Raw genomic sequence first — 27,195 nt, forward strand, 5'->3', positions numbered from 1 at the left:
GCGCCTTGACAAAGGAATTAGCATAACAATGAGCATGATGTACGTAGGGGGTACATGATGGACCATGATGGACCAGGCGCGGGGGGGACCATGATGGACCAGGCGTGGGGGGAGGGGAGTTTACATAATGTTGGTGTGAAGGGAAATAAGCAGCTGTGAAAGTTTGGGATATCACTACTTGGAAAAATATACTGTACCATTGGGCTTGGCTGTTTTCACTTCAACGCTGTCCTCTGGACAGTCCGGTCCCTTCACCTGATGAAGGCCACTTGTGTTGTGGCAGAAACGTCGTGATTTTTATTATTTTTTACCTACGTGACTTTACCGAATAGAACCAAAGAGTATGGATCCTTGCAGTCACGAAAGCTTCAAATCTACCAATGAGATCTTCACTCAAAACTGCTCTAGAGGAGTTGTACACCCCTAGCTGCCACTGCTATTCAGTGGCCTGAAATAAAATAAAATGTTTCGCTCCGGATGACCGCTGCAACGTATTTTGATTTAGTGTGCTAATCTTTAAAGGTGCATTGAAAATGTTTGATACTCCGACTGATGCTCCTGTTGTTGTGGAGTGACTCATGCAGACAGTTATGGCTACAGGGTTTGGTGGTACATGTTGTTTATGTCGTTTATTGTGAAAATTCGGTGACAGTTCCTATGGTCACTGTTACATTGCTTTTATGCCTTTATTTTGGTGATTTCGAAAAAGGTTTTCTGGTTTGGCCATGTTTTTTTGTTGTCGTACGGAGTTAGAATGATGACTTTAATTTAAGTTGTCTTGTGGTTGATGTTGTTTGACTTGCATCCCACTGGGATTTTTGCACAGAGCGTTGGTGTACGCGGTGCTTTTTCTGGAATATTTTGATGTTTTTTTCCTGGATTTTCTGTTTGCACAGTTACACATAGTCACTTTAAGATGTTTTCTTGTTCGTATTTTTGTTTTTGGTTTGTTGCGGTTGCACCCGATTCAAGAGCCGAATGGCTCACAGGGCTGTACCTAAATACATGAAATGAAAATAAAAACTGACTACCGACTTCTAGTAGTATCTACTGACTCTATAGTAGTATTTACTGACTCTACAGTAGTATCTACTGACTCTACAGTAGTATCTACTGACTCTACAGTAGTATCTACTGACTCTACAGTAGTATCTACTGACACTATAGTAGTATCTACTGACTCTACAGTAGTATCTACTGACTCTACATTAGTATCTACTGACTCTACAGTAGTATCTACTGACTCTACAGTAGTATCTACTGACTCTACAGTAGTATCTACTGACTCTATAGTAGTATTTACTGACTCTACAGTAGTATCTACTGACTCTACAGTAGTATCTACTGACTCTACAGTAGTATCTACTGACTCTACAGTAGTATTTACTGACTCTACAGTAGTATCTACTGACTCTACAGTAGTATCTACTGACTCTACAGTAGTATCTACTGACTCTACAGTAGTATCTACTGACACTATAGTAGTATCTACTGACTCTATAGTAGTATTTACTGACTTTACAGTAGTATCTACTGACTCTATAGTAGTATCTACTGACTCTACAGTAGTATCTACTGACTCTACAGTAGTATCTACTGACTCTACAGTAGTATCTACTGACTCTACAGTAGTAACTACTGACTCTATAGTAGTATCTACTGACTCTACAGTAGTAACTACTGACTCTATAGTAATATCTACTGACTCTACAGTAGTAACTACTGACTCTATAGTAGTATCTACTGACTGTACAGGAGTATTTACTGACTCTACAGTAGTATCTACTGACTCTATAGTAGTATCTACTGACTCTACAGTAGTATCTACTGACTCTATAGTAGTATCTACTGACTATACAGTAGTATCTATTAACTCTGCAGTAGTATCTACTGACTTTATAGTAGTAACTACTGACTCTACAGTAGTAACTACTAACTCTATAGTAGTATCTACAGACACTATAGTAGTATCTACTGACACTACAGTAGTATCTACTGACTCTACAGTAGTATCTTCTGACACTACAGTAGTAACTACTAACTCTACAGTAGTATCTACTGACTCTACAATAGTATCTACTGACTCTATAGTAGTATCTACTGACTCTACAGTAGTATCTACTGACTCTACAGTAGTATCTACTGACTCTACAGTAGTATCTACTGACACTATAGTAGTATCTACTGACTCTATAATAGTATCTACTGACTCTATAGTAGTATCTACTGACTCTACAGTAGTATCTACTGACTCTACAGTAGTATCTACTGACTATAGTAGTATCTACTGACTCTACAGTAATATCTACTGACTCTATAGTAGTATCTACTGACTCTACAGTAATATCTACTGACTCTACAGTAGTATCTACTAACTCTACAGTAGTATCTACTGACTATACAGTAGTATCTACTGACTCTACAGTAGTATCTACAGACTCTATAGTAGTATCTACTGACTCTACAGTAGCATCTACTGACTCTACAGTAGTATCTACTGACTCTATAGTAGTATCTACTCACTCTATAGTAGTATCTACTGACTCTACAGTAGTATCTACTGACTCTATAGTAGTATCTACTGACTCTATAGTAGTATCTACTGACTCTACAGTAGTATCTATTAACTCTACAGTAGTATCTACTGACTTTATAGTAGTAACTACTGACTCTACAGTAGTAACTACTAACTCTATAGTAGTATCTACAGACACTATAGTAGTATCTACTGACACTACAGTAGTATCTACTGACTCTACAGTAGTATCTACTGACACTACAGTAGTAACTACTAACTCTACAGTAGTATCTACTGACTCTACAGTAGTATCTACTGACTCTATAGTAGTATCTACTGACTCTACAGTAGTATCTACTGACTCTACAGTAGTATCTACTGACTCTACAGTAGTAACTACTGACTCTATAGTAGTATCTACTGACTCTACAGTAGTAACTACTGACTCTATAGTAATATCTACTGACTCTACAGTAGTAACTACTGACTCTATAGTAGTATCTACTGACTGTACAGGAGTATTTACTGACTCTACAGTAGTATCTATTGACTCTATAGTAGTATCTACTGACTCTACAGTAGTATCTACTGACTCTATAGTAGTATCTACTGACTCTACAGTAGTATCTATTAACTCTGCAGTAGTATCTACTGACTTTATAGTAGTAACTACTGACTCTACAGTAGTAACTACTAACTCTATAGTAGTATCTACAGACACTATAGTAGTATCTACTGACACTACAGTAGTATCTACTGACTCTACAGTAGTATCTTCTGACACTACAGTAGTAACTACTAACTCTACAGTAGTATCTACTGACTCTACAATAGTATCTACTGACTCTATAGTAGTATCTACTGACTCTACAGTAGTATCTACTGACTCTACAGTAGTATCTACTGACTCTACAGTAGTATCTACTGACACTATAGTAGTATCTACTGACTCTATAATAGTATCTACTGACTCTATAGTAGTATCTACTGACTCTACAGTAGTATCTACTGACTCTACAGTAGTATCTACTGACTCTATAGTAGTATCTACTGACTCTACAGTAATATCTACTGACTCTATAGTAGTATCTACTGACTCTACAGTAATATCTACTGACTCTACAGTAGTATCTACTAACTCTACAGTAGTATCTACTGACTCTACAGTAGTATCTACTGACTCTACAGTAGTATCTACAGACTCTATAGTAGTATCTACTGACTCTACAGTAGCATCTACTGACTCTACAGTAGTATCTACTGACTCTATAGTAGTATCTACTGACTCTATAGTAGTATCTACTGACTCTACAGTAGTATCTACTGACTCTATAGTAGTATCTACTGACTCTATAGTAGTATCTACTGACTCTACAGTAGTATCTATTAACTCTACAGTAGTATCTACTGACTTTATAGTAGTAACTACTGACTCTACAGTAGTAACTACTAACTCTATAGTAGTATCTACAGACACTATAGTAGTATCTACTGACACTACAGTAGTATCTACTGACTCTACAGTAGTATCTACTGACACTACAGTAGTAACTACTAACTCTACAGTAGTATCTACTGACTCTACAGTAGTATCTACTGACTCTATAGTAGTATCTACTGACTCTACAGTAGTATTTACTGACTCTACAGTAGTATCTACTGACTCTATAGTAGTATCTACTGACTCTACAGTAGTATCTACTGACTCTACAGTAGTATCTACTGACTCTACAGTAGTAACTACTGACTCTATAGTAGTATCTACTGACTCTACAGTAGTAACTACTGACTCTATAGTAGTATCTACTGACTCTACAGTAGTAACTACTGACTCTATAGTAGTATCCACTGACTGTACAGGAGTATTTACTGACTCTACAGTAGTATCTACTGACTCTATAGTAGTATCTACTGACTCTACAGTAGTATCTACTGACTCTATAGTAGTATCTACTGACTCTACAGTAGCATCTATTAACTCTGCAGTAGTATCTACTGACTTTATAGTAGTAACTACTGACTCTACAGTAGTAACTACTAACTCTATAGTAGTATCTACAGACACTATAGTAGTATCTACTGACACTACAGTAGTATCTACTGACTCTACAGTAGTATCTTCTGACACTACAGTAGTAACTACTAACTCTACAGTAGTATCTACTGACTCTACAGTAGTATCTACTGACTCTATAGTAGTATCTACTGACTCTACAGTAGTATCTACTGACTCTACAGTAGTATCTACTGACTCTACAGTAGTATCTACTGACACTATAGTAGTATCTACTGACTCTATAATAGTATCTACTGACTCTATAGTAGTATCTACTGACTCTACAGTAGTATCTACTGACTCTACAGTAGTATCTACTGACTCTATAGTAGTATCTACTGACTCTACAGTAATATCTACTGACTCTATAGTAGTATCTACTGACTCTACAGTAATATCTACTGACTCTACAGTAGTATCTACTAACTCTACAGTAGTATCTACTGACTCTACAGTAGTATCTACTGACTCTACAGTAGCATCTACTGACTCTACAGTAGTATCTACTGACTTTATAGTAGTAACTACTGACTCTACAGTAGTAACTACTAACTCTATAGTAGTATCTACAGACACTATAGTAGTATCTACTGACACTACAGTAGTATCTACTGACTCTACAGTAGTATCTACTGACACTACAGTAGTATCTACTGACTCTACAGTAGTATCTACTGACACTACAGTAGTAACTACTAACTCTACAGTAGTATCTACTGACTCTACAGTAGTATCTACTGACTCTATAGTAGTATCTACTGACTCTACAGTAGTATCTACTGACTCTACAGTAGTATCTAGTGACTCTATAGTAGTATCTACTGACTCTACAGTTGTATCTACTGACTCTATAGTAGTATCTACTGACTGTACAGGAGTATTTACCGACTCTATAATAGTAACTATCGACTCTATAGCAGTTACCTACTAACTTAACAGAGGGCCGTGGTGAGGCCTAGTCCCGTGGAGAGCCCCCGGCCTCTCCTAGATTGCCCAGCCGGCCGAGGTGGCACCTTGGCAGGCTGGGGCTGGGCCACTACCCCCCCCCCCTCCCCAGCCGCTCTACAGCAAAGTATCTACGGACAACAGGCAAACGTAAGACAAAACATGACATGTATAGGTAAGATAACAGAGGTCTTATTGGGCTTTGATCGCTTACGTTTATAAATGTTGTGTCGTTAAACCCTCCATCACCCGACACTGCCAATGAGTAAGGGATCTGTCACGTAAACAAAACGCCAAATCGTTACTAGTTTAGTTTAGTGTGTCGTGTTTTAGTGTAGTGTATAGTGTAGTGTATAGTGTAGTGTATAGTGTAGTGTGTCGTATAGTGTAGTGTGTCGTGTTTTAGTGTAGTGTATAGTCTAGAGTATAGTGTAGTGTATAGTGTAGTGTGTAGTGTAATGTGTCGTGTTTTAGTGTAGTGTATAGTGTAGTGTGTAGTGTATAGTGTAGTGTATAGTGTAGTGTATAGTGTAGTGTATAATGTCGCGTATAGTGTAGTGTGTCGTGGAGTGTGTAGTGTATAGTGTAGTGTATAGTGTAGTGTCGTGAAATGTATAGCGTAGTGTATAGTGTAGTCTATGGTGTAGTGTGTAGTGTATAGTGTAGTGTATAGTGTAGTAGTGTTGTGTATAGTGTGTAGTGTAGTGTATAGTGCAGTGTATAGTGTGTAATGTAGTGAGTAGTGTAGTGTATAGTGTAGTGTGTAGTATAGTAGTGTAGTGTGCAGTGTATAGTGTAGTGTATAGTAGTGTAGTGTAGTGTGTAGTGTAATGTATAGTGTAGTGCATAGTGTGTAGTGTATAGTAGTATAGTGTAGTGTGTAGTGTAGTGAGTAGTGTAGTGTAGTGTATAGTGTAGTGTGTAGTGTAGTGTGTAGTGTTTAGTAGTGTATAGTGTAGTGGTAGATACATAGACTCATGACAGAGAGACACATAGACTCATCACACAGAGACACATAGACTCACCACACAGAGACAGACTCATCACACAGAGACCCATAGACTCATCACATAGAGACACAGTTATCACACAGAGACCCATAGACTCATCACACAGAGACACACAGACTCATCACACAGAGACCCATAGACTCATCACACAGAGACCCATAGACTCACCACATAGAGACCCATAGACTCATCACACAGAGACCCATAGACTCATCACACAGAGACCCATAGACTCATCACACAGAGACTCAGACTCACCACACAGAGACCCATAGACTCATCACACAGAGACACATAGACTCATCACACAGAGACCCATAGACTCACACACAGAGACCCATAGACTCACCACACAGAGACACGTAGACTCATCACACAGAGACCCATAGACTCATCACACAGAGACACATAGACTCATCACACAGAGACCCATAGACTCACCACAGAGACCCATAGGCTCACCACACATAGACCCATAGACTCATCACACAGAGACCCATAGACTCATCACACAGAGACCCATAGACTCACCACACAGAGACACACAGACTACTCACAAAGAGACCCATAGACTCATCACACAGAGACCCATAGATTCATCACACAGAGACCCACAGACTACTCACACAGAGACCCATAGACTCACACACAGAGACACATAGACTCATCACACAGAGACCCATAGACTCAACACATGGAGACCCACAGACTACTCACACAGAGACCCATAGACTCACACACAGAGACACACAGAGTCATCACACAGAGACACACAGACTCATCACACAGAGACCCATAGACTCATCACATAGAGACCCACAAACTCACCACAGTTTTGCACAGAACGTCGTCAGCTGCTATCTGCAGGGCCGTGTGCACTTGCCCCATCAGCCCGCGAGAGGCTACCCGGGGGATCTTTGTCTCTGGTGTCTGAGTGCATCTGTTCATCTGAAACTGGATTTGGCGTCTCCCTAACTGAGTTGATGGCTAATTGCGGGCGGTGTTTGGAAACTGGCGCGCGAGGCTATACAGGGCACCTTTATCTTTGTGAATCTCTGTGTGTGTGTCTCTGTGTGTGTGTATATGTCTGTGTGTGTGTCTGTGTGTGTGTGTCTGTGTGTGTGTGTATGTCTGTGTGTGTGTCTGTGTGTGTGTCTGTGTGTGTGTGTATGTCTGTGTGTGTGTATGTCTGTGTGTGTGTATGTCTGTGTGTCTGTGTGTGTGTCTGTGTGTATGTCTGTGTGTGTGTGTGTAGGTGTGTGTGTCTGTGTGTGTCTGTGTGTGTATGTCTGTGTGTGAGTCTGTGTGTGTGTGTGTCTGCGTGTGTGTGTGTCTGTGTGTGTGTCTGTGTGTATGTCTGTGTGTGTATGTGTGTGTCTGTGTGTGTGTGTCTGTGTGTGCGTGTGTGTGTCTGTGTGTTTGTGTGTGTTTGTGTGTGTGGAGAGAGTGGAGAGTTTCCAATACCTGGGCAGTGTGCTTATGACCGGCTCCGGTTTAACAGCAGAGGTCTCACTCCGAATCAGTCGAGCGGCAATATCTTTTCATCGGTTGCGTAACGCTGTGTGGAAGCTACCTGGTCTGTCGCTCCGCACGAAGCTTCAGGTCTTCTCGGTCACGGTCATTCCCTCCCTTCTCTACGCTTGCGAAACGTGCCCCCCCCTAATGGAACATCTTCGCCGGTTAGAAACATTTAGGCTGGCCTGCCTACGATCCATCCTGGGTTTAACCAGGCTGGATTATGTGAGGAGCTCACAAATCCTTGAAAGATCTGGGCACGGTCCCATCGGTGAGCTCCTCCGGCAGGCAAGGCTGCGATGGCTGGGCCATGTAGCCCGCATGCCCAGCCACCGCATGCCGAAACAGCTTTTGTTCGGCCGGATCGAGGGGGCTAAACGGGCGCGGCACGGGCTAGAGAAGAGATGTTGTTGTTGTTGTGTGTGTTGTAGGGAGCGGTGGTGCAGTGGTTAGCGCTACGCTGCCCAACTGACCCGTCTGCGACCGGAGTTCGATTCCCGCTCACGGCCAACACCACCGGTGACGATTGTCTGAACCTGTCCCGGGCCTCCCTTAGGTCGACTCAGTCTCAAATGAGTAGCTGGTGTAGTGGTGGTAATTTAGTAAACATCGCCACTGGGGAGACAAAGACGGCCGGGTGTGGTGCTGGCCATCCACCCCCTCGTGTGCCACAGTGCCGGAAGCCTTCATAGGCGCTGCCCGCTAACATCACTTGCCCCGACAGTCTGTTATAGGCTACACGGGGGACGTTTGTCTTTGTGTCTAAAGGCAGAGCAGGTGCCCACTGACACGGCCATTGTGAACTTCCTGAGAGAGAGACACCAAGATCCAGGGAGTGAACCCAGACGCTCAGTGTCTCTGGCTTAGTGAACCCCACTGAGAGAGACACCCAGACCCAGGGATTGAACCCAGACTCTCAGTGTCTCTGGCTTAGTGAACCCCACTGAGAGAGAGACACCCAGAGCCAGGGAGTGAACCCAGACTCTCAGTGTCTCTGGCTTAGTGAACCCCACTGAGAGAGAGACACCCAGACCCAGGGAGTGAACCCAGACTCTCAGTGTCTCTGGCTTAGTGAACCCCACCGAGAGAGAGATACCCAGACCCAGGGAGTGAACCCAGACCCTCAGTGTCTCTGGCTTAGTGAACCCGACCGAGAGAGAGACACCCAGACCCAGGGAGTGAACCCAGACTCTCAGTGTCTCTGGCTTAGTGAACCCCACTTAGTGAGAGAGACACCCAGACTCAGGGATTGAACCCAGACTCTCAGTGTCTCTGGCTTAGTGAACTCCACTGACAGAGAGAGACACCCAGACCCAGGGATTGAACCCAGACTCTCAGTGTCTCTGGCTTAGTGAACCCCACTGAGAGAGAGACACCCAGACCCAGGGATTGAACCCAGGCTCTCAGTGTCTCTGGCTTAGTGAACCCCACTGAGAGAGAGACACCCAGACCCAGGGATTGAACCCAGACTCTCAGTGTCTCTGGCTTAGTGAACCCCACTGAGAGAGAGACACCCAGACCCAGGGATTGAACCCAGACTCTCAGTGTCTCTGGCTTAGTGAACCGCACTGAGAGAGAGACACCCAGACCCAGGGATTGAACCCAGACTCTCAGTGTCTCTGGCTTAGTGAACCGCACTGAGAGAGAGACACCCAGACCCAGGGATTGAACCCAGACTCTCAGTGTCTCTGACTTAGTGAACCCCACTGAGAGAGATACACCCTGACCCAGGGATTGAACCCAGACCCTCAGTGTCTCTGGCTTAGTGAACACCACTGGGAGAGAGACACCCAGACCCAGGGATTGAACCCAGACTCTCCGTGTCTCTGGCTTAGTGAACCCCGCTGAGAGAGAGACACCCAGACCCAGGGATTGAACCCAGACCCTCAGTGTCTCTGGCTTAGTGAACCCCACTTAGTGAGAGAGACACCCAGACCCAGGGATTGAACCCAGACTCTCAGTGTCTCTGGCTTAGTGAACCCCACTGAGAGAGAGAGAGACACCCAGACCCAGGGAGTGAACCTAGACCCTCAGTGTCTCTGGTTTAGTGAACCCCACTTAGTGAGAGAGACACCCAGACCCAGGGATTGAACCCAGACTCTCAGCGTCTCTGGCTTAGTGAACCCCGCTGAGAGAGACACCCAGACCCAGGGATTGAACCCAGACCCTCAGTGTCTCTGGCTTAGTGAACCCCACTTAGTGAGAGAGACACCCAGACCCAGGGATTGAACCCAGACTCTCAGTGTCTCTGGCTTAGTGAACCCCACTGAGAGAGAGAGAGACACCCAGACCCAGGGAGTGAACCTAGACCCTCAGTGTCTCTGGCTTAGTGAACCCCACTGAGAGAGAGACACCCAGACCCAGGGGTTGAACCCAGACTCAAAGTGTCTCCGACACGGCCATTGTGAACGCATTAGCCCAATGTGGCTCTTTAGCGCGTGCTGGTTAACAGCTGACCGTGTCAAAGGCACGGAATCATTAACCACTCCCTGCCTCTCACCCGGGTGGCCTTCAACGGGCTGTAGGGGCAAGTGCTGTTAGTGGCGAGTAGCAGCAGCGCCTGTGAAGGTTACCGGCACTGTGGCGCACACACAGAGGGGGTGGGTGGCCAACACGTGTCCAGCAAAAACAACCCCGTACCTCCTCGTGGTGCAGCACTGTTGTGGACAGTGCTGTGGGGGGAGGGCCAACTGAGATTGGCCTCTCCCCTCAGGGCGTTTGTGACCACCAGCGGTCAAACGGGGGCTCTGGACGGGTGCGAGGGGCTGGTGACCCCTCCGCCTTCAATAAATTACCACAAAGCCACGACTTCAGGTCTTCTCGGCCACGGTCATTCCCTCCCTTCTCTACGCTTGCGAAACGTGTACCCCCCCCCCCCCCCCTAATGGAACATCTTCGCCGGTTAGAAACATTTAGGCTGGCCTGCCTACGATCCATCCTGGGTTTAACCAGACTGGATTGTGTGAGGAGCTCACAAATCCTTGAAAGATCTGGGCAAGGTCCCATCGGTGAGCTCCTCCGGCGGGCAAGGCTGCGATGGCTGGGTCATGTAGCCCGTATGCCCAGCCACCGCATGCCGAAACAGCTTTTGTTCGACCGGATTGAGGGGGCTAAGCGGGCGCGGCACGGGCTAGAGAATAGATGGAGTGATGTGGTACAGGAGGACGTGGGGAGCTGAGTGGACTTGCCGATGACTGGTACCAGCGGTGTCAAGATCGGCCTCTGTGGAGGAGGCTCGTGAAGGATGCTACTGGGCAGTTGGAGGCAGTCGCCCTCCAACAACAACGGAGGACGGAGGAGCGACGCTCAGAACAACGAGCGGAGCGCCGGGTGGCTAAAGCACAGCAGGTTGGCACAGTAGGGGGCACAGGTGGTGCATCAGCCAGTCATCTCAGTCAGTCGACCCGTGGCACCTGGGTCTGCCCCGTGACCTCCTGCCAGCGGGCGTTCGACACTTCACGTGGCCTCAGGGTGCACATAGCCTGGCACAAGCGTCGTGGTGACGTCACCGTCACTTAGTGGCGAATGGCGGTTGTTGTTGTGTTGTGTATGTGTGTGTGTCTGTGTGTGTGTGTCTGTGTCTGTGTGTATGTGTGTGTGTCTGTGTATGTGTCTGTATGTATGTGTGTGTATGTGTGTGTGTATGTGTGTGTGTGTCTGTGTGTGTGTGTCTGTGTGTATGTGTGTGTCTGTGTGTGTGTGTCTGTGTGTGTGCGAGGTGTAACCAGGGATTATTCCATCGCCGGCGTCCGCGGCTGCGACATTCCACGCATAGCGCCGATCCGACTGAGCCACGGCGAGCCTCGCGAGCCTCGCAGAGCCCTCACGGGGACTGCCTGGGCGCAGCGCTCATCAGCGGGGCTCAGAGCCAGGCTGAGCCTCACACAGGGATCAGTGCTCATCAGCGGGGCTCAGAGCCAGGCTGAGCCTCACACAGGGATCAGTGCTCATCAGCGGGGCTCAGAGCCAGGCTGAGCCTCACACAGGGATCAGTGCTCATCAGCGGGGCTCAGAGCCAGGCTGAGCCTCACACAGGGATCAGTGCTCATCAGCGGGGCTCACAGAGCCAGGCTGATGCTCCCATAGGGTGAGACTCACGCAGGGTTCAGTGTTAGTCACTGAGACTCACAGAGCCAGACTAAGGCTCCCACAGGGTTCAGTGTTAATCACTGAGACTCACAGAGCCAGACTAAGGCTCCCTCAGGGTTCAGTGTTAGTCACTGAGACTCATAGAGCCAGACAAAGACTCCCACAGGGTTCAGTGTAAATCACTGAGACTCACAGAGCCAGACTGAGGCTCCCACAGGGTTCACTGTTAATCACTGAGACTCACAGAGCCAGACTGAGGCTCCCACAGGGTTCAGTGTTAATCACTGAGACTCACAGAGCCAGACTAAGGCTCCCACAGGGTTCAGTGTTAATCACTGAGACTCACAGAGCCAGACTGAGGCTCCCACAGGGTTCAGTGTTAATCACTGAGACTCACAGAGCCAGACTAAGACTCCCACAGGGTTCAGTGTTAATCACTGAGACTCACAGAGCCAGACTGAGGCTCACGCAGGGTTCAGTGTTAGTCACTGATACTCACAGAGCCAGACTAAGACTCCCACAGGGTTCAGTGTTAATCACTGAGACTCACAGAGCCAGACTAAGGCTCCCACAGGGTTCAGTGTTAATCACTGAGACTCACAGAGCCAGACTGAGGCTCCCACAGGGTTCAGTGTTAATCACTGAGACTCACAGAGCCAGACTAAGGCTCCCTCAGGGTTCAGTGTTAATCACTGAGACTCACAGAGCCAGACTAAGGCTCCCACAGGGTTCAGTGTTAATCACTGAGACTCACAGAGCCAGACTGAGGCTCCCACAGGGTTCAGTGTTAATCACTGAGACTCACAGAGCCAGACTAAGACTCCCACAGGGTTCAGTGTTAATCACTGAGACGCACAGAGCCAGACTAAGACTCCCACAGGGTTCAGTGTTAATCACGGAGACTCACAGAGCCAGACTAAGGCTCCCACAGGGTTCAGTGTTAATCACTGAGACTTATAGAGCCAGACTGAGACTCCCACAGGGTTCACTGTTAATCAGTGAGACACACTCGCCACCCCTCACCACTCACCACCACTCACCACCCACCAATCACCACCACTCACCACCACTCACGACTCACTCACCACCACTCACCACCACTCACCATCTCTAACCACTCACTCACCACCACTCACCACCACTCACTCACCACCACCACTCACTCACCACTAATTCATCACCACTCACCACCACTCACCACCACTCTCCACTCACTCACCACCACTCACCACGCACCACCACCACCACTCACTCACCACCACTCACCACCACTCACTCACCACTAAATCACCACCACAAACCACCACTCACCACCACTCACCACTCACTCACCACCACTCACCACTTACCACCACCACTCACGACCACTCACCACTCACCACCACTCACTCACCACTAACTCATCACCACTCACCACCACTCACCACCACTCACCACTCACTCACCACCACTCACCACCACTCACCACCACTCACTCACCACTACCACCCATCACTCACTCACCACCACTCACCACCGCCACTCAAGACTCACTCACCACCACTCACCACTCACTCACCACTCACCACCACCACTCACCACCACTCACTCACCACTCACCACCACTCACTCACCACTCAACACCACTCACCACTCACTCACACCACTCACCACCACCACTCATTACCACCACTCACCAATCACCACTCACCACTCACTCACTCGCCACTCACTCACCACTCACTCACCACCACTCACCACCACCACTCACCACTCACTCACCACCACCACTCACCACCCGCTCACCACTCACTCACCACCACTCACCACCACTCACCACTCACTCACCACCACTCACTCACTACCACTCACCACCAACACTCACCACCGCTCACCACCACTCACCACTCACCACCACCACTCACCACCAACACTCACCACTCAGTCACCACCACCACTCACCACCACTCACCACCACCACTCACCACCACTCACTCACCACCACTCACCACCACCACTCACCACCACCAACACTCACCATTCCCTCACCACTCACTCACCACCACCACTCACCACCACTCACCACCACTCACTCACCACCACTCACCACTCACTCACCACCACCACTCACCACCACTCACCACCACCACTCAGCACCACCACTCACCACTCACTCACCACTCACCACCACCACCACTCACCACTCACTCACCACCACTCACCACTCACCACCACCACTCACCACCACCACTCACCACCACTCACCACCACTCACCACTCACCACCCCTCACCACTCACCACCACTCACCACCACTCACCACCACCACTCACTCACCACCACTCACCACGACCACTCACCACCACCACTCACCACTCACCACCACCACTCACCACTCACCACCACCACTCACCACCACTCACCACCCACCACCACTCACCACCACTCACCACTCACCACCCCTCACCACTCACCACCACTCACCACCACTCACCACCACCACTCACCACCACTCACCACTCACCACCACTCACCACCACTCACCACGACCACTCACCACCACTCACCACCCCTCACCACCACCACTCACCACCACTCACCACCACTCACCACCACCACTCACCACCAACACTCACCACCACCACCACCACTCACCCCCACTCACCACCACCACCACCACCACCACTCACCCCCACTCACCACCAACACTCACCACCACCACTCACCACCACTCACCACCACTCACCACCACCACCACTCACCACCACTCACCACACCTCACCACCACCACTCACCACCACTCACCACCACTCACCACCACCACCACTCACTCACCACCACCACTCACCACCACCACTCACCACCACCACCCACCACCATCACTACTCACCACCACCACTCACCACCACTCACCACCCCTCACCACCACCACTCACCACCACTCACCACCACCACTCACCACCACCACTCACCACCACTCACCACCACCACTCACCACCACCACTCACCACCACCACTCACCACCACCACCACCACTCACCACCACCCCTCCCCCTGCTCTCACAGTAGCGAGCAGGGGGAGTGAACGAGACTCCAGAAGCGGCAGCGGCAGGGACCACAACTCACAAGTCTCAGACTCGGTAACTTGTCTCTGGGTGTCTCTGTCTCTGTGTGTGTGTCTCTGGGTCTGTTTGTGTCTCTTTGTGTCTGTGTGTGTGTCTGTCTCTGTGTGTGTCTCTGTGTGTGTCTCTGTGTGTCTCTGTGTGTCTCTGTGTGTCTGTGTGTGTGTCTCTGTGTCTGTCTCTGTGTGTGTGTGTGTGTCTGTCTGTGTGTGTGTGTGTCTGTGTGTGTGTCTCTTTGTGTCTGTGTGTCTCTTTGTGTCTGTGTGTCTCTGTGTCTCTGTGTGTCTCTGTGTCTCTGTATGTCTCTGTGTGTCTGTCTCTGTGTGTGTGTGTCTGTGTCTCTGTGTGTCTCTGGGTGTCTCTGTGTGTCTCTGTGTCTCTGTGTGTGTCTCTGTGTCTGTGTGTGTGTGTCTCTGGGTGTCTCTGTCTCTGTGTGTGTCTGTCTGTCTCTGTGTCTCTGTGTGTCTCTGTCTCTGTGTGTGTGTCTGTCTGTGTGTGTGTGTCTGTGTATGTGTCTCTTTGTGTCTGTGTGTCTCTTTGTGTCTGTGTGTCTCTGTGTCTCTGTGTGTCTCTGTGTCTCTGTATGTCTCTGTGTGTCTGTCTCTGTGTGTGTGTGTCTGTGTCTCTGTGTGTCTCTTTGTGTCTGTGTGTGTGTCTGTCTCTGTGTGTGTGTGTCTCTGTGTCTGTGTGTGTGTGTGTCTGTCTCTGTGTGTGTGTCTGTCTCTGTGTGTGTCTGTCTGTCTCTGTGTCTCTGTGTGTCTCTGTCTCTGTGTGTGTGTCTGTCTCTGTGTGTGTCTCTGTGTCTCTGTGTGTCTCTGTGTGTCTGTGTGTGTCTCTGTGTCTGTCTCTGTCTCTGTGTGTGTGTCTGTCTCTGTGTCTGTGTGTGTCTGTGTGTCTCTGTGTGTGTCTCTGTGTGTCTGTCTCTGTCTCTGTGTGTGTGTCTCTGTGTCTCTGTCTCTGTGTGTCTCTGTGTGTGTCTCTGTGTCTCTGTCTCTGTGTCTCTGTGTGTGTCTCTGTGTCTGTATCTCTCTGTGTCTCTGTGTGTCTCTGTCTCTGTGTCTCTGTCTCTATGTGTCTCTGTCTCTGTGTCTCTGTCTCTGTGTCTCTGTCTCTGTGTGTCTCTGTCTCTGTGTCGCTGTGTGTGTCTCTGTGTCTGTGTCTCTCTGTGTCTCTGTCTATGTGTATCTCTGTGTCTCTGTGTGTCTCTGTGTGTGTCTGCGTGTGTCTCTGTGTGTCTGTGTCTCTGTGTCTCTGTGTGTCTCTGTCTCTGTGCCTCTGTGTGTCTCTGTGTCTGTGTCTCTGTGTTTCTCTGTCTCTGTGTCTCTGTATGTGTGTGTCTCTGTCTCTGTGTCTCTGTCTCTGTGTCTCTGTCTCTGTGTCTCTGTGTGTGTCTCTGTCTCTGTATCTCTGTCTCTGTGTCTCTGTGTCTCTGTCTCTTTGTCTCTGTCTCTGTGTCTCTGTGTCTGTGTCTCTGTGTCTCTGTCTCTGTGTGTCTGTGTCTCTGTGTCTCTGTCTCTGTGTCTCTGTGTGTCTCTGTGTGTGTGTCTGTGTCTCTGTGTGTCTCTGTATCTCTGTGTGTGTGTCTGTGTGTCTGTGTGTGTGTGTCTATGTGTGTCTCTGTCTGTGTATCTCTGTGTCTCTGTGTCTCTGTCTCTGTGTGTCTCTGTGTGTCTCTGTCTCTGTGTGTCTCTGTCTCTGTGTCTCTGTGTCTCTGTGTGTCTCTGTGTCTCTGTGTGTCTCTGTGTGTGTGTCTCTGTGTGTCTCTGTCTCTGTGTGTCTCTGTCTCTGTGTTTCTGTGTCTGTGTCTCTGTCTGTGTGTCTCTGTGTGTCTCTGTGTCTCTGTGTGTCTCTGTGTCTGTCTCTGTGTGTCTCTGTGTCTCTGTGTGTGTCTCTGTGTGTCTCTGTGTCTCTGTGTGTGTGTCTGTGTCTCTGTGTGTCTCTGTGTCTCTGTGTGTCTCTCTGTGTCTCTGTCTTTGTGTCTCTGTCTCTGTGTGTCTCTGTCTCTGTGTGTCTGTCTCTGTGTGTCTCTGTCTCTGTGTGTCTCTGTGTCTCTGTGTGTCTCTGTGTCTCTGTCTCTGTGTGTCTCTGTGTGTCTCTATCTCTGTGTGTCTCTGTCTCTGTGTCTCTGTGTCTGTGTCTCTGTGTGTCTCTGTGTGTCTCTGTGTGTGTCTCTGTGTGTCTCTGTGTGTCTCTGTCTCTGTGTCTCTGTGTCTCTGTCTGTGTGTCTCTGTATCTATGTGTGTCTGTGTCTCTGTGTCTCTGTGTGTGTGTCTCTGTGTGTCTCTGTGTCTCTGTGTGTGTGTCTCTGTGTGTGTGTCTCGGTGTGTCTCTGTGTGTCTCTGTGTGGGTGTCTCTATCTGTGTGTCTCTGTGTTTGCAGCGACCACAACTCACAAGTCTCAGACTCGGTAACTTGTCTCTGTGTGTCTCTCTGTCTCTGTGTCTCTGTGACTCTGTCTGTGTGTCTCTGTGTCTCTGTGTGTTTGTGTCTCTGTGTTTCTGTGTCTCTGTGTCTCTGTCTGTGTGTCTCTGTGTCTCTGTCTGTCTGTCTCTGTGTCTCTGTCTGTCTCTGTCTCTTTGTCTCTGTCTCTGTGTCTCGGTGTGTTTCTGTGTGTCTTTGTGTGTCTCTGTCTGTGTGTCTCTGTGTGTCTCTGTGTGTCTCTGTTTCTCTGTTTCTGTGTCTGTGTGTCTCTGTCTGTATGTCTCTCTGTCTCTGTCTGTCTCTGTGTCTCTGTGTGTCTCTGTGTGTCTCTGTCTCCATGACTCTGTGTCCGTGTGTCTCTGTATCTTTTTCTGTGTGTCTCTGTGTGTATCTGTCTCTGTGTCTCTGTCTCTGTGTCTCTGTCTGTGTGTCTCTGTGTGTCTCCGTGTCTCTGTTTCTGTGTCTGTGTGTCTCTGTCTGTATGTCTCTGTGTCTCTGTGTGTCTCTTTGTCTCTGTGTGTCTCTGTGTGTCTCTGTCTCCATGACTCTGTGTCTCTGTGTGTCTCTGTGTCTCTGTCTGTGTCTGTGTGTGTCTCTGTGTCTCTGTCTGTGTGTCTCTGTGTCTCTGTCTCTGTGTCTCTGTCTGTGTGTCTCTGTGTCTCTGTGTGTCTCTGTGTGTCTCTGTCTCCATGACTCTGTGTCTCTGTGTGTCTCTGTGTCTCTGTGTGTCTCTGTGTCTCTGTGTGTGTCTCTATGTGTGTGTCTCTGTGTCTCTGTCTGTCTTTGTGGCTCTGTCTCTATGTGTCCCTGTGTGTTTCTGTGTGTCTCTGTGTCTCTGTCTGTCTCTGTCTCCATGTCTATGTGTGTCTCTGTGTCTCTGTGTGTTTCTGTGTTTCTGTCTGTCTCTGTGTCTCTGTCTGTCTCTGTGTCTCTGTCTCTATGTGTCTCTATGTGTCTCCGTGTCGCTGTGTGTCTCTGTGTCTCTGTGTGTGTCTATGTGTGTCTCTGTGTCTCTGTCTCTGTGTCTCTGTCTCTGTATCTCTGTCTCTGTGTATCTGTGTCTCTGTCTCTTTGTCTCTGTCTCTGTGTCTCTGTGTCTGTGTCTCTGTGTCTCTGTCTCTGTGTGTTTCTGTGTCTCTGTCTGTCTCTGTGTCTCTGTCTCTATGTGTGTGTCTCTGTGTCTCTGTCTGTCTCTGTGTCTCTGTCTCTATGTGTCTCTATGTGTCTCTGTGTCTCTGTGTGTCTCTGTGTCTCTGTGTGTCTGTGTGTCTCTGTGTGTCTCTGTCTCTCTGTGTCTCTGTGTCTCTGTCTGTCTCTGTCTCTGTGTGTCTCTGTCTCTGTGTCTGTGTGTGTGTCTCTGTCTCTGCGTGTGTCTCTGTGTCTCTCTCTGTCTCTGTGTGTCTCTGTGTCTCTCTCTCTTTCTCTCTCTGTGTCTCTGTGTCTCTCTCTGTCTCTCTCTGTGTCTCTGTGTCTCTCTCCCTGTCTCTCTCTTTGTCTCTGTGTGTCTCTGTGTCTCTCTCTGTATCTCTCTGTGTCTCTGTGTGTCTCTCCCTGTCTCTCTCTCTGTCTTTCTCTGTGTCTCTGTGTGTGTCTGTGTGTTTCTCTGTGTCTGTGTCTCTGTGTGTCTCTGTGTCTCTCTCTGTCTCTGTGTGTCTCTGTGTCACTCTCTGTCTCTCTCTGTGGCTCTGTGTCTCTCTCTGTCTCTGTGTGTCTCTGTGTCTCTCTCTGTCTCTATCTGTGGCTCTGTGTGTCTCTCTGTGTGTCTCTCTGTGTGTCTCTGTGTGTCTCTGTGTCTCTCTCTGTCTCTATCTGTCTCTGTGTGTTTCTGTGTCTCTGCGTCTCTGTGTCCCTGTGTCTCTGTGTATCTCTATGTCTCTGTTTCTGTGTGGGTCTTTGTCTGTGTCTCTGTGTCTCTGTGTCTCTGTGTGTGTCTCTGTGTCTCTGTGTGTGTCTCTGTGTCTCTGTGTGTCTCTGTCTCTTTGTCTCTGTGTGTCTCTGTCTCTGTGTCTCTGTCTCTGTGTGTGTCTCTGTGTCTCTGTATGTCTCTGTATGTATCTGTGTGTGTCTGTGTGTCTCTGTCTGTCTGTGTATCTGTGTCTCTGTGTCTCTGTCTGTCTCTGTCTCCATGTCTCTGTGTGTTTCTCTTTCTCTGTCTGTTTCTGTGTCTCTGTCTCTATGTGTCTCTATGTGTCTCTGTGTCTCTGTGTGTCTCTGTGTCTCTGTGTGTCTGTGTGTCTCTGTGTGTCTATGTGTCTCTGTCTCTCTGTGTCTCTGTGTCTCTGTCTGTATCTGTGTCTCTGTCTCTATGTGTCCCTGTGTGTCTCTGTATGTCTCTGTGTCTCTGTGTCTCTGTCTGTCTCTGTGTCTCTGTCTCTATGTGTGTGTCTCTGTGTCTCTGTCTCTCTCTCTCTGTGTCTTTGTCTCTACGTCTCTGTGTCTCTGCCTGTCTCTGTGTCTCTGTGTGTGTCTCTGTCTCTGCGTGTGTCTCTGTGTCTCTCTCTGTCTCTGTGTGTCTCTGTGTGTGTCTCTGTGTGTGTCTCTGTGTGTCTCTGTGTGTGTCTCTGTCTCTGCGTGTGTCTCTGTGTCTCTCTCTGTCTCTGTGTGTCTCTGTGTCTCTCTCTTTCTCTCTCTGTGTCTCTGTGTCTCTCTCTGTCTCTCTCTGTCTCTCTCTGTGTCTCTGTGTGTGTCTGTGTGTGTCTCTGTGTGTCTCTGTGTCTGTGTCTCTGTGTGTCTCTGTGTCTCTTTCTGTCTCTCTCTGTGTGTCTCTCTCTCTGTCTCTGTGTGTCTCTGTGTCTCTCTCTGTCTCTCTCTGTGGCTCTGTGTGTCTCTCTGTGTGTCTCTCTGTGTGTCTATGTGTGTCTCTGTGTCTCTCTCTGTCTCTATCTGTCTCTATGTGTTTCTGTGTCTCTGTCTCTGCGTCTCTGTGTCCCTGTGTCTCTGTGTATCTCTATGTCTCTGTCTCTGTGTGTGTCTCTGTCTGTGTCTCTGTGTCTCTGTGTCTCTGTCTCTGTGTCTATGTGTGTGTCTGTGTGTCTCTGTGTGTGTCTCTGTGTGTGTCTGTGTGTGTGTGTCTGTGTGTGTCTCTGTGTGTGACTGTGTGTCTGTGTGTGTGTGTCTGTGTGTGACTGTGTCTGTGTGTGCCTCTATGTGTGTCAGTGTCTCTGTGTGTGTGTGTCTGTGTGTGTCAGTGTGTCAGTGTGTCTCTGTGTGTGTCAGTGTGTGTCTGTGTGTGTCAGTGTGTCTGTGTGTGTCTGTGTGTCTCTGTGTGTGTCTCTCTGTGTCTCTGTGTGTGTCAGTGTGTCTCTGTGTGTGTCAGTGTGTCTCTGTGTGTGTCTCTGTTTGTCTCTGTGTGTGTCTGTGTGTCTCTGTGTGTGTCTCTGTGTGTGTCTGTGTAAGTGTCTCTGTCTGTGTCTCTGTGTGTGTCGGTGTCTCTGTGTGTGTGTCTGTGTGTGTCAGTGTGTCAGTGTGTCTGTGTCTCTGTGTGTGTCTGTGTGTCTCTGTGTGTGACTGTGTCTGTGTGTGTCTCTGTGTGTGTCAGTGTCTCTGTGTGTGTGTCTGTGTGTGTCAGTGTGTCAGTGTGTCTGTGTGTCTCTGTGTGTCTCTGTGTGTCTGTGTGTGTGTGTCTGTGTGTGTGTGTCAGTGTGTGTCGGGTGTTTGTCAGTGTGTCTGTGTGTGTCAGTGTGTCAGTGTGTCTCTGTGTGTGTGTGTGTGTCAGTGTGACTGTGTGTCTGTGTGTGTCTCTGTGTGTGTCTGTGTGTGCCAGTGTGTCAGTGTCTCTGTGTGTGTCTCAGTGTCTGTGTGTGTGTCTGTGTGTGTCTGTAGTGGTGCTACGCTGCGCTACGAACCCTGCGACCCAAGTTCGATTCCCACTGACGGCCTTCACCAGTGACGATTATAGTGAGTGGTGTAGTGAGTGAGTGGTGTAGTGAGTGAGTGGTGTAGTGAGTGGTGTAGTGAGTGGTGTAGTGAGTGAGTGGTGTAGTGAGTGAGTGGTGTAGTGAGTGGTATAGTGAGTGGTGTAGTGAGTGGTGTAGTGAGTGGTGTAGTGAGTAAGTGGTGTAGTGAGTGAGTGGTGTAGTGAGTGGTGTAGTGAGTGAGTGGTGTAGTGAGTGAGTGGTGTAGTGAGTGGTGTAGTGAGTGAGTGGTGTAGTTAGTGAGTGGTGTAGTGAGTGGTGTAGTGAGTGGGTGGTGTAGTGAGTGGTGTAGTGAGTGGTGTAGTGAGTGAGTGGTGTAGTGAGTGGTGTAGTGAGTGGTGTAGTGAGTGGTGTAGTGAGTGCGTGGTGTAGTGAGTGGTGTAGTGAGTGGTGTAGTGAGTGAGTGGTGTAGTGAGTGGTGTAGTGAGTGGTGTAGTGAGTGGTGTAGTGAGTGGTGTAGTGAGTGAGTGGTGTAGTGAGTGGTGTAGTGAGTGGTGTAGTGAGTGGTGTAGTGAGTGAGTGGTGTAGTGAGTGGTGTAGTGAGTGAGTGGTGTAGTGAGTGGTGTAGTGAGTGGTGTAGTGAGTGAGTGGTGTAGTGAGTGAGTGGTGTAGTGAGTGGGTGGTGTAGTGAGTGGTGTAGTGAGTGGTGTAGTGAGTGAGTGGTGTAGTGAGTGGTGTAGTGAGTGGTGTAGTGAGTGGTGTAGTGAGTGAGTGGTGTAGTGAGTGGTGTAGTGAGTGGTGTAGTGAGTGAGTGGTGTAGTGAGTGGTGTAGTGAGTGGTGTAGTGAGTGAGTGGTGTAGTGAGTGGTGTAGTGAGTGGTGTAGTGAGTGAGTGGTGTAGTGAGTGGTGTAGTGAGTGGTGTAGTGAGTGGTGTAGTGAGTGGTGGAGTGAGTGGTGTAGTGAGTGGTGTAGTGAGTGAGTGGTGTAGTGAGTGGTGTAGTGAGTGGTGTAGTGAGTGAGTGGTGTAGTGAGTGAGTGGTGTAGTGAGTGGTGTAGTGAGTGGTGTAGTGAGTGGTGTAGTGAGTGGGTTGGTGAATGAGTGGTGTAGTGAGTGGTGTAGTGAGTGGGTTGGTGAATGAGTGGTGTAGTGAGTGAGTGGGTTGGTGAATGAGTAGGTGAATATTAATGGAAAGGTCCCCCGTGTAGCCTCTAACGAACTGTAGGGCTACTTGCCCTACAGTGAAGAGATTTAAGATAGCCTTAGACTCATCACACAGCAGAGACCCATAGACTCATCACACACAGAGACCCATAGACTCATCACACAGCAGAGACCCATAGACTCATCACACAGTAGAGACCCATAGACTCATCACACATCAGAGACCCATAGACTCATCACACCGTAGTGACCCATAGACTCATCACACACAGAGACCCATAGACTCATCACACAGCAGAGACCCATAGACTCATCACACACAGAGACCCATAGACTCATCACACACAGAGACCCATAGACTCATCACACAGTAGAGACCCATAGACTCATCACACACAGAGACCCATAGACTCATCACACAGTAGAGACCCATAGACTCATCACACCGTAGTGACCCATAGACTCATCACACACAGAGACCCATAGACTCATCACACAGTAGAGACCCATAGACTCATCACACCGTAGTGACCCATAGACTCATCACACACAGAGACCCATGGACTCATCACACAGCAGAGACCCATAGACTCATCACACACAGAGACCCATAGACTCATCACACAGTAGAGACCCATAGACTCATCACACCGTAGTGACCCATAGACTCATCACACACATAGACCCATAGACTCATCACACAGTAGAGACCCATAGACCCATCACACCGTAGTGACCCATAGACTCATCACACACAGAGACCCATGGACTCATCACACAGCAGAGACCCATAGACTCATCACACAGCAGAGACCCATAGACTCATCACACACAGAGACCCATAGACTCATCACACACAGAGACCCATAGACTCATCACACAGCAGAGACCCATAGACTCATCACACACAGAGACCCATAGACTCATCACACAGCAGAGACCCATAGACTCATCACACACAGAGACCCATAGAGTCACAAACCATTTTCAATTTTATTCGGGCAGAAGGGGAGGAGGGGTGGGGTCGAGACCAGCAGCCAATCCCGAGAGAGATATCAAGCGGGGTCGTGACCTCGCATTCCGCTCACCACTACAACCCCAGATGTGGCCCCAGCCAGAGACACTGAGGGTCTGGGTTCAACCCCTGGGTCTGGGTGTCTCTCTCTCAGGGGGTTCACTAAGCCAGAGACACTGAGGGTCTGGGTTCAACCCCTGGGTCTGGGTGTCTCTCTCTCAGTGAGGTTCACTAAGCCAGAGACACTGAGGGTCTGGGTTCAATCCCTGGGTCTGGGTGTCTCTCTCTCAGTGAGGTTCACTAAGCCAGAGACACTGAGAGTCTGGGTTCAATCCCTGGGTCTGGGTGTCTCTCTCTCAGTGAGGTTCACTAAGCCAGAGACACTGAGAGTCTGGGTTCAATCCCTGGGTCTGGGTGTCTCTCTCTCAGTGAGGTTCACTAAGCCAGAGACACTGTGGGTCTGGGTTCAATCCCTGGGTCTGGGTGTCTCTCTCTCAGTGGGGTTCACTAAGCCAGAGACACTGAGGGTCTGGGTTCAAGCCCTAGGTCTGGGTGTCTCTCTCTGTGGCGTTCACGATGGCCGTGTCAGAGACACTGAGAGTCTGCAACCCATACGATGGAGCCCATAGAGACACACAGAGAAACGTAGAGATACATAGAGACCCTCAGAGACACGTAGAGATACATAGAGACCCACAGAGACACGTAGAGATACATAGAGACCCACAGAGACCCGTGTCTCTCTCCCCGTGTCTCTCCCCGTGTCTCTCTCCCCGCGTATCTCTCTCCGTGTCTCTCCCCGTGTCTCTCTCCCCGTGTCTCTCTCTCCCCGTGTCTCTCTCTCCCCGTGTCTCTCTCCCCGTGTCTCTCTCCCCGTGTCTCTCTCCCCGTGTCGCTCCCCGCGTCTCTCTCCCCGTGTCTCTCTCTCCCCGTGTCTCTCCCCGTGTCTCTCCCCGTGTCTCTCTCCCTGTGTCTCTCCCCGTGTCTCTCTCCCCGCGTGTCTCTCTCCGTGTCTCTCCCCGTGTCTCTCTCCCCGTGTCTCTCTCTCCCCGTGTCTCCCCCCGTGTCTCTCTCCCCCCGTGTCTCTCTCCCCCCGTGTCTCTCTCCCTCCGTGTCTCTCTCCCCGTGTCTCTCTCCCCGTGTCTCTCTCCCCGGGTCTCTCTCTCCCCGCGTCTCTCTCTCCCCGCGTCTCTCTCCCCGTGTCTCTCTCTCCCCGTGTCTCTCCCCCCGTGTCTCTCTCTCCCCGTGTGTCTCTCTAACCGTGTCTCTCCCCCCGTGTCTCTCTCCCCGTGTCTCTCCCCCCGTGTCTCTCTCCCCGTGTGTCTCTCCCCCCGTGTCTCTCTCCCCATGTCTCTCCCCCCGTGTCTCTCTCCCCGTGTCTCTCTCCCCGTGTCTCTCCCCCCGTGTCTCTCTCCCCGTGTCTCTCTCCCCGTGTCTCTCTCCCCGTGTCTCCCCCTGTGTCTCTCTCCCCCCGTGTCTCTCTCCCCCCGTGTCTCTCTCCCTCCGTGTCTCTCTCCCCGTGTCTCTCTCCCCGTGTCTCTCTCCCCGCGTCTCTCTCTCCCCGCGTCTCTCTCTCCCCGCGTCTCTCTCCCCGTGTCTCTCTCTCCACGTGTCTCTCCCCCCGTGTCTCTCTCTCCCCGTGTGTCTCTCTAACCGTGTCTCTCCCCCCGTGTCTCTCTCCCCGTGTCTCTCCCCCCGTGTCTCTCTCCCCGTGTGTCTCTCCCCCCGTGTCTCTCTCCCCATGTCTTTCCCCCGTGTCTCTCTCCCCGTGTCTCTCTCCCCGTGTCTCTCCCCCCGTGTCTCTCTCCCCGTGTCTCTCCCCCCGTGTCTCTCTCCCCGTGTCTCTCCCCCCGTGTCTCTGCCCACGTGTCTCTCTCTCCCCCCGTGTGTGTCTCTCTCCCCGTGTGTCTCTCCCCGCGTGTCTCTCTCCCCCCGTGTCTCTCTCTCCCCGTGTCTCTCTCCCCGTGTCTCTCTCCCCGTGTCTCTGCCCACGTGTCTCTCTCTCTCCCCGCGTGTCTCTCTCTCCCCGTGTCTCTCCCCCCGTGTCTCTCTCCCCGTGTCTCTCCCCCCGTGTCTCTGCCCACGTGTCTCTCTCTCTCCCCGTGTCTCTCTCCCCGTGTCTCTCTCCCCGTGTCTCTCTCCCCGCGTGTCTCTCTCCCAGTGTCTCTCCCCCCGTGTCTCTCTCCCCGTGTCTCTCTCCCCGTGTGTCTCTCCCCCCGTGTCTCTCTCCCCGCGTGTCTCTCTCCCCCCGTGTCTCTCCCCGTGTCTCTCCCCGTGTCTCTCTCCCCCCGTGTCTCTCCCCGTGTCTCTCTCCCCGTGTCTCTCTCTCCCCGTGTCTCTCTCTCCCCGTGTGTCTCTCCCCCCGTGTCTCTCTCTCCCCGTGTCTCTCCCCCCGTGTCTCTCTCTCCCCGTGTGTCTCTCTCCCCGTGTGTCTCTCCCCCCGTGTCTCTCTCTCCCCCCGTGTCTCTCTCCCCGTGTCTCTCTCCCCGCGTGTCTCTCTCCGTGTCTCTCCCCGTGTGTCTCTCCCCGTGTCTCTCCCCGTGTCTCTCCCCGTGTCTCTCTCCCCGTGTCTCTCTCCCCGCGTGTCTCTCCTGAGGTGGCGATGTCCTCCTCCTCCTCCTCATCCTCCGCCGCCGCCGCCGAAGTTGCTGAGCGCGCGTCTGCGATGGACGCTCAGATCGCCCTCCTCCCACCACCACCACCACAACAACAACAACAACCACAACCACCACCACAACAACAACCCACAGCAGCAGCAGCAGCCACTTGCAGCAGCAGCAGGGAGATGATGGTCCAGGCGGTGCCCCTCGACCGCCTCTCGTCTCCAAGTCCCGGACCACTCCACGAGACCACCCTGGTGGTGGGTGGTGGAGGAGGTGGAGGAGGAGGTGGAGGAGGAGGAGGAGGTGGAGGAGGAGGTGGAGGAGGTGCGGCTGAAGTCACCAGGGAGACGTGGTCTAAGAAGGTGGACTTCCTGCTCTCCGTCGTGGGGTTTGCTGTCGACCTCGCAAACGTCTGGCGATTTCCTTTTCTGTGTTACAAGAATGGCGGAGGTGCGTGGTGGTGGTGGTAGTGGTGGTGGTAGTGGTGGTGGGTGGTAGTGGTGGGTGGTGGTAGTGGTGGTGGTGGTAGTGGTGGTGGTGGTGATGGTGGTGGTGGTAATGGTGGTGGTGGTGATGGTGGTGGTGGTGGTAGTGGTGGTAGTGGTGGTGGTGGTGATGGTGGTAGTGGTGGTAGTGGTGATGGTGGTAGTGGTGGTGGTGATGGTGGTAGTGGTGGTAGTGGTGATGGTGGTAGTGGTGGTGGTAGTGGTGATGGTGATGATGGTGGTGATGATGGTAGTGGTGATGGTGCTAGTGGTGATGGTGGGTGGTGGTGGTGGGTGGTGGTGATGGTAGTGGTGATGGTGGTGATGGTGGTGATGGTGGTAGTGGTGGTGGGTAGTGGTGGTGGTGGTAGTGGTGATGGTGGGTGGTGGTGGTGGTGTTAGTGGTGATGGTGATGATGGTG

At 50.1% G+C, this 27,195-nt stretch overlaps 2 protein-coding genes across 2 annotated transcripts in view; both read left to right on the forward strand.

The window, feature by feature from the left end:
• Positions 1 to 14,788: 14,788 nt before the first annotated feature.
• Positions 14,789 to 26,584, forward strand: LOC142906685 (uncharacterized). The gene is made up of 3 exons (XM_076054997.1): positions 14,789 to 17,640; positions 21,477 to 21,551; positions 26,282 to 26,584. Exons 1-2 carry the CDS (start codon positions 15,817 to 15,819, stop codon positions 21,525 to 21,527), a joined length of 1,875 nt encoding a protein of 624 aa, XP_075911112.1. The 5' UTR covers positions 14,789 to 15,816; the 3' UTR covers positions 21,528 to 21,551; positions 26,282 to 26,584.
• Positions 26,474 to 27,195, forward strand: part of LOC116957015 (sodium-dependent noradrenaline transporter-like) — a 122,351-nt gene continuing 121,629 nt past the window's right edge. The window contains exon 1 of the mRNA XM_076055101.1: positions 26,474 to 26,738. Within this exon, the coding sequence (XP_075911216.1) occupies positions 26,474 to 26,738 (265 nt within the window). The remainder of the gene's footprint in view (positions 26,739 to 27,195) is intronic.

This window comes from Petromyzon marinus, chromosome 69 (assembly GCF_048934315.1).
Source record: "Petromyzon marinus isolate PM22_M1 ecotype Great Lakes invasive population chromosome 69, UKy_Petmar_22M1.pri1.0, whole genome shotgun sequence".
NCBI classification, from domain to species: Eukaryota; Metazoa; Chordata; class Hyperoartia; order Petromyzontiformes; family Petromyzontidae; genus Petromyzon; species Petromyzon marinus.